Raw genomic sequence first — 13,050 nt, 5'->3', positions numbered from 1 at the left:
CCTACCCCATTGTATCCACTAGTATTTCAGATCTTTCTTTGGATATTTATAAATGAAGTTACTTGATTTGTTTCTTCAGTTTCCTAGAGTTGCTTCTTCAGTATGAATTGAACCATCTGCATTATAAAATGCACTTTCTATCAGGCTTAATGCTCTACTTTGAGTTCCTGGTGGTGGGAACCACTTCTATCTTGTTTTCTTTGTACTCTTTTTTTTTTTTTAATTTGCCTTTGTACATTATTTTAAACTTGTTTGAAAAACTTCCATTGCTGTGCCTCATATCGGTTCCTTAGACAATAATGTGAAAATATAGTCACACCCAAGTCCATCTGAGTTACTCAGTTTTATCCACTTAACTAGCTTGTTAATTGATTCTGGCAATTAGCCAAAACTATGATAAGTGTTCTGTGTATGTAGTACACTTAGGTTGTTACTCCTTTCCAGTTTATTGGGTCAGATAATGCATATGTATGTGTTTATCTTAGTCCTGCAATAATATCGTATTTTTCCAGGTAAGAATTACTCAGTTGTCTTAACTTACTGTGTGACAACAGTAGACATTTTTGTTTATAAGCAATTGTTCTTTTCTAAATAAAGATGTATTTACAGAAAGCTTACAGACTTTTAAACAAAATTGTACCAATCTTAAACAAATTCAGATGTAATTCTCTTTGTTTCTTTTCAGAGTGGAATTCCAGCTCTGATAAATCTCTTAAGCCTTAACAAAGAAAGTGTGCTAGTGAATGTAATGAACTGTATCCGGGTGTTATGTATGGGAAATGAAAGCAACCAACAATCAATGAAAGACAATAACGGCATCCAGCGTCTCATCCAGTTTCTGAGCTCTGATTCTGGTGAGCCTCAACCTGTCTGTTTAAAAGTGACAGATTTACCAAATGCAGCAAACACAGATCTGAATTCGTCCACGGACAAATATTTAGGATTTATCTTTGAATAGATCTAGGCACATAATATAACCCAAATATCTGAAAAACTTAAAATTACAAGGTTCAGAGAAATAACTGACTCTCAAAAGTATATTAAAATGTTTAACAAGAAATTCGCATAAGTAAAAATATTAGCATGAGTAATGAATATAGAGCATATAATATGTTTAAGGAGATTTCTTCTTGTATGAATAAGTGTGTGTTTTGATCATTGGAAGCTATTTTGCATGTACACCAAGAACTTTAGATTTGCTCTTATATATCTGGTATCAAAATCCAAGACAATCATCAGGTCCCTGCTTGTAAAGTGCACCTCAGTCCGGAACCCTAGGAAGCTATCAGGACACTTCTGTAGCAGCTGCGAATTGGTCCATTTCTGTACTGGAACAATCTCATCCCGGGAAGTGTATATGATAGTATGAGCTTCCCATTTTGACAGAAGCATTGGTGAAGATGTATCCCTTTTTGTTCCTGTTTGTATTGTTTTGTGCCTTTCTGTCACAGTTCATCATATATAATTACAAAATAAATATAAAATAAAAATATTGGTTAAAAGAGAAGCCAAGGTAAAAGATAAGGGAACTGTGGCAGAGAGCTTACTTTTATTTTAGAATTTCAAATTTAAGCAACTGTCATCTTTAACTTGTATCATGTAGTAAAGACTCTAAAAGCTTCCCTTCAGACCTTAAGTTTCTGTTCCAAGTTTTTCTTTTCTTTTTTTTAATTATTTCAAGATATATTTTGTTTTTATGTCTCCCTGTTCATTTCATATTTTATAAGTTTGGATACTATCTCTGTGCCCTCTGATAAGTCTGGCTAAGGGTTTATCTATCTTGTTCATTTTCTCAATGAACCAGTTCCTAGTTTTGTTGATTCTTTGTATAGTTCTTTTTGTTTCTATTTGGTTGATTTCAGCCCCGAGTTTGATTATTTTCTGGCATCTATTCCACATCTATGGGTGTATTTGCTTTTTTTTTTTTGTTCTAGAGCTTTCAAGTGTGCTGTAAAGCTGCTAGTGTAAACTCTCTCCAGTTTCTTTATGGAGGCACTTAGAGATATGAGTTTTCCTCTTACCACTGCTTTCCTTGTGTCACAAAAGTTTTGGTATGGTGTGTTCTTATTTTCATTTAATTCTAAAAAGTGCTTAATTCTTTCTTTACTTCTCCCTTGACCAAGTTATCATTCACTGGAGCATTGTTCAGTTTCCATGTGTGCTTTCTGTTGTTTTTGTTGCTATTTAAGACCAGCCTTAGCCCGTGGTGATCTGATAGGGTGCATGGGATTATTTCAACCTTCTTGTATCTGTTGAGGCCTATTTTGTGACTGATTATATGGTCAATTTTTGGAGACGGTACCATGAGCTGCTGAGAAGAAGGTATATTCTTTTGCTTTAGGATGAAATGTTCTAAAAACATTTGTTAGATCCAGTTAGTTCATAACTTCTGTTAGTTTCACTGTGTCTCTGTTTAGTTTCTGTTTCTGTCCATTGCTGAGAGTTGGGAGTTGAAGTCTCCCATTATTATTGTTTGGGGTGCAATGTGTGCTTTGAGTTTTAGGAAAGTTTCTTTTATGAATGTGGGTGTCCTTGCATTTGGAACATAGATGTTCAGAATTGAGAGTTCATCTTAGTAGATTTTTTTCCTTTGACCAGTATGAAGTGTCCTTCCTTATCTTTTTTGATGACTTTTGGTTGAAAGTTGATTTTATTTGATATTAAAATGGCTACTCCAGCTTGTTTCTTGGGACCATTTGCTTGGAAAATTGTTTTCCAACCTTTTACTCTGAGATAGTGTCTGCATTTGTCACTGAGGTGCATTTCCTGTATGCAGCAAAATGCTGGGCCCTGTTTATGTGTCCAATCTGTTAGTCTTTATCTTTTTATTGGGGAATTGAGCCCATCGATGTTAAGAGATATTAAAGAAAAGTGATTGTTACTTCCTGTTATTTTTGTTGTTAGAGGTGGAATTATGTTTGTGTGGCTATCTTCTTTTGGGTTTGTTGAAAGATTATTTTCTTGCTTTTATCTAGGGTGTAGTTTCCCTCCTTGTGTTGGTGTTTTCCATCTATTATCCTTTGTAGGACTGGATTTATGGAAAGATATTATGTAAATTTGGTTTTGTCATGGAATATCTACTTTTTTCCATATATGGTAATTGAGAGTTTTGCTGGGTATAGTAGCCTGGGCTGGCATTTGTATTCTCTTAGGGTTTGTATAACATCTGTCCAGGATCTTGTGGAGTTCATAGTCTCTGGTGAGAAGTCTGGTGTAATTCTGATAGGTCTGCTCTTATATGTTACTTGACCTTTTTCCCTTATTGCTTTTAATATTCTTTCTTTGTTTAGTGCATTTGGTGTTTTGGTCACTATGTGATGGGAAGAATTTCTTTTCTGGTCCAATCTATTTGAAGTTCTATAGGCTTTTTGTATGTTCATGGGCATCTCTTTCTTTAGGTTAGGGAAGTTTTCTTCTATGATTTTGTTGGAGATATTTACTGGCCCTTCAAGTTGGGAATCTTCGCTCTCTACTATACCTATTATTCTTAGATTTGGTCTCCTCATTGTGTCCTGGATTTCCTGGATGTTTTGGGTTAGGAGCGTTTTGCTTTTTGTGTTTTCTTTGACTGGTGTGTCAATGTTTTCTATGGTATTTTTTGCACCTGAGATTCTCTTTTCTATCTCTTGTATTCTATTGGTGATGCTTGCATCTATGACTCCTGATCTCTTTCCTAGGTTTTCTAACTCCAGGGTTTTCTCCCTTTGTGATTTCTTTATTGTTTCTATTTTCATTTTTAGATCTTGGATGGTTTTGATCATTTCCTTCACCATTTTGATTGTGTTTTCCTGTAATAATTTAAGGGAATTTTGTGTTTCCTCTTTAAGGGCTTCTAGCTGTTTACCTGTGTTCCCCTGTACTTAAGGGAGTTGTTTATGTCCTTCTTAAAGTCCTCTATCATCATCATGAGAAGTGATTTTAGATCTGAATCTTGCTTTTCCAGTGTGATGGTTTATCCAGGACTTGCTATGGTGGGAGAATTGGGTTCTGATGATGCCAAGTAACCGTGGTTTCTGTTGCTTATGTTCTTGTGCTTGACTCTTGCCATCTGATTATCTCTAGTGCTCCCTGACCTCGATATATCTGACTGGAGCCTGTCCTTCCTGTGATCCTGGTTGTGTCAGAACTCCTCAGAGTTCATCTGTCTCTGTGATCTTGTGATTCTGAGATCCTGTGATCCTGAGATCCTGGGTATGTCAGAACTCCTGAGAGTCAAGCTGGGTCCTCTGGGTCCCTGAGATTCTAGTCTGACCTAACCCTGGGATCCTGTGATCCTGGGTGTATTAGCACACCTCGGAGTAGAGTTTCTTCTGGGTATTATGGGACTGGCTACAGAGTTAGCACCCAAGCTTTTCTCATGCCACCTATGATCCTGTGATCCTGGGCATCTTAGAGCACCTGGGAGTGGAGCTTCCTCTGGGTGTTGCGGGACTCAGGTCTGCCTAGGGCACAAGCCCAGCCCAAGTTCTTTTATACCTCTAACTGTATCCACTGTCTACTTGAGGAGCAGCATAAAGGGATAGTTTTTCTGTACAGTTTAATCATTTAAATTTTATTTATGATTCTTTCTTTGTATCATTAATTAAAACTTAGAGACTAGTTCTTTTTTCTCTACCTGTTCTAGATATTATAAAGAGGAGTAATTATGGCAATAACTTAAATGATTTCACACACACAAAAATACAAGTAAATAATTAAAATATTTCCCTGGGGGATGGAGAAATGGCTCAGTGGTTAATCACAGATGCTCTTCCAGAAGATCTGCATTCAATTTCCAGCATCCACCCCAGGTAGCTCCAGGGCATCTGACGCCCCTGTCCTTTGAGGAAATCTGTAGTCATGTGCACAGTCACATACATAGAATTAAAAATAATAAAAATATTAAAAATAGAATTCCCTGTTAGGTCTAACACCTAAAAAAAGTATTGTTTTCCTACATGGTAATCTGTACTCTTCTCTTTAAAAGTATGAAGAATTTAAACTTAAATTTTAATTATTTTTCCATCTGCTTAAATTTTACTTATAACCTCAGTATTTTAACAACCAATTCTCTTTGCCATGAGCCAGGTTGCTAAGTCATTGAGTATTAAGAAAATAGTTTCTAAGTGGGTTCACGATTTCTGTTTTACTTTGTTTTTTGAGAAAGGAAGGTTAATTTGGCAAACTAATATTTTATAAAAATTTTAAGATTGATTCAGGGAAAATTGAAAATTTCTGCTCAATTTTGGTGGAAAATCTTGATGAAGACATTATTATTATTATTATTATTATCATTATTATTATTATTATTATTATTGAGGCAAGGTCTCATTGGGTAGACCAGGCTAGGCTAGATCTTAGAGATCCAGCTGCCTCCCAAGTGCTGGGATTAAAGGTGTGTCTGACTTATTTATACAATATTAAATTACCTTTTTTTAATTAGAAGCAAGGCAACAATAGCAACTAAACAGTATAGAAACTGGGGCATCTTAATTAATATCACTAAAGAAAACAGATGAACATCATTTAACACTATATGAATTACCATCAAAGAACATGATGTCACTTTTAAAATGTTCTGAATGGAGGTGCATATCTTGAATTATGAGAAACATTAAATAAACCTGAACTGTGATTTAAAATAAATGACTAATATACATTTAAAAATTCTAAGTTGCCAAAGGTAAAAAAGAGTTGTAGATTATAGAAAATATAGACATCATAAATGAAATGTATCTCTCAATCTGAGAGAAAAGTGCTACAGAGGACATTAGAGGATAGCAGATAAATATGACTAAAGTATTGCATCTACTGATTGCTCTGTGTGTCTATATGCTACACATAGCCTCACATGTGTGTGGATTCCTTGCATACATCATGGTCAACAGCAAAATGATCCATGAAGAGATTTAGGAAAACTCAGTTTAACCTAACTTAGTCAGCCAGGTTGGATCAAACTTCCGGAGTCTGATGCCAGGTGGTTTCTTGCCAGCATATTTAAACAAAGAATAATTTGGAAAACAGTTTCCGGGTATACTACAAGACCTTGTGCACAAGGAAGCATAATTACATCAAAACAAACTCAAAGGCTGGAGAGATGGCTCAGCGGTTAAGAGCACTGCCTACTCTTCTGAAAGTCCTGAGTTCAAATCCCAGCAACCACATGGTGACTGACAACTATCTGTACAGCTACAGTGTACTCATATACATAAAATAAATAAATCTTAAAAAAACATAACTCAAAATACATGTCATTTTTCCCAAGATGATGGGTTCTAGAGATAGGCTACATATATTAGCTTCAAAGCCTATGGAAGGATCTGACATGGTCTCAGTCATACAAATACTGTAGAGGTCATTTGGGCTATAAGCTGCCTTCAGTCCTAGATGTGGGAGCTTGACATGACCTGACCCTACAGCTAATACAGATCACCAAGTTATTAATCGCTTCCATTCTCAGCCTTCTGGATGGAAAAATATGTTATATGTCCTTTTCATTAAGAGGACATTCCTGTGTGCTTAAACTTCCTGGCTTCCCTGATGATCTGTGGGTGTAAAGACCATGCTTCCACCACATATGTAGAAAACAAAATTGTAGCCTGGCATAGTGGTACACTCCTTCAGTTCCAGCATGAGAGAGGCAGAGCCAGGTGGATCTCTGTGAGTCTAAGGCCAGTTTAACCTGTGTAGTGAGTTTCAAGCTAGCCAGGGCAAAATAACACACACACACACACACACACACACACACACACACACACACACACACACACACACACACAGAAAAAGAGAGAGAGAGAGAGAGAGAGAGAGAGAGAGAGAGAGAGAGAGATGGATAGAGTGAGCAAAAGTTGCAGAGAGATGCATATATAAAATCAATGTAACAGTGTATTAAATTTCTAAGTGCAGGTAAAGTATTTAAGTTCTCACACTCTTACACTTTTCTGTAAATTGTAAGAACAAAATAAAATGAAATGCCATTTTTGTCTATCAAGTTAGTAAGTTTCATGTATTCATTCTTAATGATAATATTTATTTTGAAGATAAAGTCAAGTTGATTTGCCCGATTATGAAAGAATAACATGCTACTGATCCTTTTAGAAATCAATTTACTGAAATGTACTGATTATCCCAGTAATTCTTGAGACTCTATGCTAAAGGAAAAAGAACTGATAAATATCTACATGTTAACAAAAAATTTCAGCCAGGTGTGGTGGCACAGGCCTTTAATCCCAGCACTCAGGAGGCAGAGGCAGGTGGATTTCTGAGTTCGACACCAGCCTGGTCTACAAAGTGAGTTCCAGGACAGCCAGAGTTACACAGAGAAACCCTGTCTTGAAAAACCAAAAAAAGAAAAAGAAAAATTTTCCTGGAATTATTTAAAACAGTTTGAAGCAACATACATTTTTCAATGTGATATAACCATTGATGAAATATTTACAAGGCATTTGTAATATTTATGTTAATAAAAAGAATATAAAGATAATTCATTTGTAGTACAATTATATTGAATATGTCTATAATTATCTAAATATGCCAAGTATCTCTATAAGAAGCAGCAAACAAGACAATCTAAATGATGAACCTGGACAGTTTATTTATATTCCTGTTTTCTAAATTTTTCTTTGGATTATAAGTTTGACTTTGTAATATGTGGAACTATGTAGAAATGTAGTATATTTACAATGTTTCCTTACTCTTCACTCTTTTGAAGATGTGCTGAAGGCACTGTCCTCAGCTACAATTGCTGAGGTTGCCCGCGACAATAAGGAAGTGCAGGATGCTATCGCGAGGGAAGGGGCCATCCCTCCCCTGGTAACTCTTTTTAAAGGGAAGCAGCTCAGTGTCCAAGTGAAAGGTGCAATGGCTGTGGAGTCACTGGCAAACTGCAACCCTTTAATCCAGAAGGAATTTCTGGAAAGAGAATTAACCAAGGACCTCCTAAAACTTCTACAGGTAGAGATTTTTATCATTACTTTTCCAATTGTTTAGATGGTTTATTTTATTTTGAATTGTATTTGAAGGTTGGAAAATCAAACAAAATTCTGAATGTGTATTTTATAAACTATACATCTGTAATGTGTTTAGTACACATGCACTGAGTGAATGTCATGTTTTTGTTTTAATAGGCCTTTCAAATAGATGTTAAGGAGCAGGGAGCCATAGCACTTTGGGCCTTGGCAGGACAAACATTGAAACAACAAAAGTATATGGCAGAGCAGATTGGATACAACCTCATAATAAGCATGCTTCTGTCGCCATCAGCTAAGATGCAGTATGTAGGTAGGTTGCTTTCTTTGCATAACTGCTGATGTAGTAGGCACCTAAGTCCACACCCACCTCTTACTGTTTGTTACCAGGAGGTGAAGCGGTCATCGCTCTGAGTAAGGACAGTAGGATGCATCAGAATCAAATCTGTGAAGGCAAGGGCATTGCACCACTGGTTCGCCTGCTGAGGATTAATAAGATACCAGAAGGCACACTTCTGAGCGTCATCAGAGCAGTGGGGTCCATTTGTATTGGTTTGTATGCAATCTCAATTTCTTAAATACTATGAGAAAAATAAAAGACTTGGGTAGAGAAGTAGTAATTGCCTCTTTATCACTATTCATACTATAAGAGATCTCAAAGATTTACAAATAGTTTAAATAAACTTGGTCAGTTAAAATGGTGACATTAAGAATTTCATATCTGTCTTGCTCTTGAATTCAGAGTAAAATAGAAAATGAAGACAATGAGCATTGATTATTTTGAACTGAATATAATTCCATTCATTTTAAGATAAGTTTAAAATGTCGAGTCATAAATTTCTTAAGGTAAACATTCAATTATATTTTTTAATTCTTGTTTATTTATATAAATAACTCTTTGTTTATATAAAGTGGTCTTTGTTGCAAAAGAACTGACGTTTTAGGGTTTATGAAAAAAGTTGCAGAACATTTAGTAATTGATCTACCAATAAAATTTGGGTGCTTGGCTGACAATAGCAAGTCAGAGTAGAGTCTGTAGATGTCTTGCAAACAACGGAAAAGATCTTTTTTGTGCATGTTTCTCCATGTAATTGTATTTTCTCAAAAGCACCCAGATGTTGAAGTTAGTAGCTCCATTTTAATTCCATGCTCATGAAAAATATCTGTAGTAGTTCATTAACTATTATAAGAAATAAATAATCCAGAGAACATTGTCTCTTTCATAGCTGGAATCTATAATATATATTCTTATAATAAAATTCTAGTAAATGAGTATTAAAGAGATGACTCAGTTGTTAAGACAGCTTATTGCTCTTCCAGGAGCTATTTCAGTTTTTAGCATCCATATTTTTAGCACCCTTCCTGTAATTCCAGCTGGAACATAAGCATACATAGATATAGTCACACAAATTAAACAAATCTAGTAAATGGTACATATATATATATACACACACACACACACACACACACACATATATATATATATATATACACTCTACCTCTATCTATCTATCTATCTATCTATCTATCTATCTATCTATCTATCTTTGCTTGATCATCCACCTAACAACTATACTTATATGGGGGTGGTGAAGGAGATAGAAGGAGAAAAAATAAAATGTTTTTTGCTCATTCTACTCCCCTTAATTAATTTAAATTTTCCAAATAAAAATAAGTGGCTGGTTCTTTGTCAATGTTTAAAGAAGCCTAAACTTGTATTTTTTATTTAAGTATATAAGTTTGCTATATTTATATAGTGTACATATAAATATATTTATACTATATTTAAGTATATAAGCCTACAATATACAAAATGGCATTCCTTGGCCAAACAAAATTAAAAATTTATGCATATTCACAAAAATGAGATTAACTTTTCTCCTGATATAAGATTGCAACTCAAAGTATGGAATGTTATAAAGATAATGTTTATCTTATTACTATATGCAATTTAAGAAAGCTAGAAAATTTAACTTAGTGATTGCTCATTTTTTGATTAAGAAACTTTTAATAGAAAATAATAACTATAAACTTGACTATCAGGATATTGTATTTTAAAACAATGCAGGCTGTTATTCTTTAGCAATGTAGCATTTTTCAACTTTATGTGCTGTGTCTCTATTATAAAAACCATTTATAATTTTTGTTTTGTTTTTTGAGGGTTTCTCTGTGTAGCCCTGGCTGTCCTGGAACTTACTCTGTAGACCAGGCTGGCCTCGAACTCAGAAATCCGCCTGCCTCTGCCTCCCAAGCGCTGGGATTAAAGGCGTGCGCCACTACGCCCGACCATTTATAATTTTAATAATGAATTTTCCATGCTTATTCATTCTGCCCTTTAAAGAATTAAAGCAGGAGTATTGAAATAGTGTCAATATACCATGTTGTTAAAATTTGCTAGCCACATTACCTTAAGATGGTTTTTCAACCAAAGCCAAGCTAAGTTTGACTCTACAATTTACAATATGAAACAAAACCATGACCTCATTGACCTATGAGAACCTTACAGGTGTGGCCCACACGAGCAATCCCATGAGTCAACAATTTGTTGTAGAGGAAAATGCTCTTCCAGTGCTTATTCAGCTACTAAGAAATCATCCTTCAATTAACATTAGGGTATGTATTAAGGTTTTAAATGTTTCTGACACACTAAGTGCAATATATACAACACCTTTACAAATAATGTGTAACTTAGATTATGCAAGTTTATAAGAATAACAACTTAACTTTTAAAACAAAAATCTAAAATTTTTAAGCAGAAAAGATTAATGTAGTAAATATTAATTTTTTCAAATATGACATGAAAGTCTTACACACTTATTCCTTAGCTATTCACTGTGTATTCATAGAATAGCTTCCCTCTTCCTTAGTGCGTTGCATGGCACTGTTTCTCAACACAGTGTGGGCTGACTGTCAACCAGTGTGCTAAAGGCCAGATTATAACCAATTACTATACGGTCTTTGAGAGGCAGTCACTCTTCCATCCATGCCTTTAATAAGCCAGCATCAATTCAAAGCCTTTACCAAAGCCATAGACATTCAGGAATTTGTAGATGGCCAAGAGGGAAACTATAACAACAAATACTATCATACATTTTCTTCTCATACTTGCCAGGGACTCTATTAGTGATAAGGAAATATATATAGAATAATGTGATAGTGAATAGAAATATTTCCTTTTATAGATATATTGAAAAAGATAAATCATAAGAATCAGGTTTTTCAAGCTATGAGAAATAGAAAAATACAGATTAACATATTAATGAATAGTAATATTTACTTTTTTATTAGATGTTTTCTTCATTTACATTTCAAATGCTATCCCCTTTCCCAGTTTCCTTTCCAAAAATCCACTATACCTTCCCCCCGCCCTGCTTCCCAACCCACCCACTCCTGCTTCCTGGCCCTGGCGTTCCCCTGTACTGGGGCCTATAATCTTCTCAAGACCAAGGGCCTCTCCTCCCAATGATGGCCGACTAGGCCATCCTCTGCTACATATACAGCTAGAGACACGAGCTCTGGGGGTACTGGTTAGTTCATATTGTTGTTCCTCCTATAGTGCTGCAGACCCCTTCAGCTCCTTGGGTACTTTCTCTAGATTCTTCATTGGGGACCTTGTGTTCCATCCAATAGATGAACTGTGAGCATCCACTTCTGTGTTTGCCAGGCACTGGCATAGCCTCACAGGAGACAGCTATATCAGGGTCCTGTCAGCAAAATCTTGTTGGTATATTTCCTTTTATAGACACATTATAGGAAAAGATACTATAAGACACTTGCCCCCGCTCCCTTTCAGGATATAAAAGGGATGATTTAATTGTGTAAGTTTGATAGGAAATAAAGGTAAGCATAAGCTACAAATCACTTTTGTTTCCAATTATAAATAAAAATTATATAGACCTTTAAAGTATATTTCATAAGACTATGGAAAACTTCCATTTTATCCTTTTTTTTTTTCAGAAAATTTTAAACTTGTTAAACTATAACCTAAATACTTTCAGTCACTTTCCTGAAAATTAGACTCTACAATGGACAGAACATTTCACAATGGTTATGCTTCTCTCTCTCTCTCTCTCTCTCTCTCTCTCTCTCTCTCTCTCTCTCTCTCTCTCACCTTCTTCTTTTTTTATTTTCCCACATCTCCCTCCCCCATGTCTCCAAAAGGATGTCCCCACCCCCCAAACGGCACACCCCACCCCACCAGACCTCTCCACTCCCTGGGGCCTCAAGTCTCTTGAGGGTTAGGTGCATCTTCTCTCACTTAGTCCCCAACTGGCAGTCCTCTGCTGTATGTGTGTTGGGGGCCTCTTATTAGCTGGTGTATGCATTTTGGTTGGTGCCTCAGTGTCTGAGAGATCTTGGGGGTCCAGATTAGCTGAGACTGCTGGTCTTCCTATAGGGCTGCCTTCCCCCTCAGCTTCTTCCAGCTTTTCCCTAATTCAACCACAGGGACCACCAGTTTCTGTCCATTGGTTGAGTGTAAATATCTGCATCTGACTCTTTCTGCTGCTTGTTGGACCTTTTGGAGGGCAGTTCCTGTTTGTAAGCATACCATAGTATCAGTAATAGTGTCAGGCCGTGGGGCCTCCCCTTGAGCTGGATTCCAATTTGGGCTGTCACTGGACCTTCTTTCCCTCATTCTCTTCTCCTTTTTGTCCCTGCAGTTCTTTTAGACGGGAACAATTCTGGGTCAGTTTTTGACTGTGGGATGGCAACCCCTTCCCTCCACTTGATGCCCTGTATTTCTGCTGGAGGTGGACTTTACAATTTCCCTCTACACACTGTAGAACATTTTATCTAAGTTTCCTCCTGTTGAGTCCTGAGGGTCTCTCACCTCCCAGATCTCTGGCACATTCTAGAGGGTCCCCTCCCCCACCCCCTACCTCCTGCGGTTTCCTGTTTCCATTCATTTTTCCATTCATTATGCTGACCCTCAGGGCTTCAGTCCTGTCCCTCACAATACCTGATCATGTCCTCCTCTTCCCCTCCCTGTCCCCTTTCCTACCCAGGTTTCCCCATCCCTTCTCCTCTCCTGTGATTGATTGCTTTATTCTCTCTCTCTCACGTGGGATTGAAGCATCCTTATGTGGGCCCTTCAGCTTGTTAA

General features: G+C 36.4%; 1 protein-coding gene across 3 annotated transcripts in view; it reads left to right on the top strand.

The window, feature by feature from the left end:
* Positions 1 to 13,050, top strand: part of Ankar (ankyrin and armadillo repeat containing) — a 66,654-nt gene that overhangs the window by 42,804 nt on the left and 10,800 nt on the right. For all 3 annotated transcript variants that reach the window (XM_021167911.2, XM_021167928.2, XM_021167919.1), the window contains exons 13-17: positions 686 to 854; positions 7,691 to 7,932; positions 8,106 to 8,259; positions 8,337 to 8,498; positions 10,453 to 10,559. In XM_021167911.2, coding sequence (XP_021023570.1) covers positions 686 to 854; positions 7,691 to 7,932; positions 8,106 to 8,259; positions 8,337 to 8,498; positions 10,453 to 10,559 — 834 coding nt within the window. The remainder of the gene's footprint in view (positions 1 to 685; positions 855 to 7,690; positions 7,933 to 8,105; positions 8,260 to 8,336; positions 8,499 to 10,452; positions 10,560 to 13,050) is intronic.

This window comes from Mus caroli, chromosome 1, assembly GCF_900094665.2.
Source record: "Mus caroli chromosome 1, CAROLI_EIJ_v1.1, whole genome shotgun sequence".
NCBI classification, from domain to species: Eukaryota; Metazoa; Chordata; class Mammalia; order Rodentia; family Muridae; genus Mus; species Mus caroli.
The sequence above is the reverse complement of the archived record's forward strand: the minus strand, read 5'-3'. Positions and strand labels throughout refer to the sequence as shown.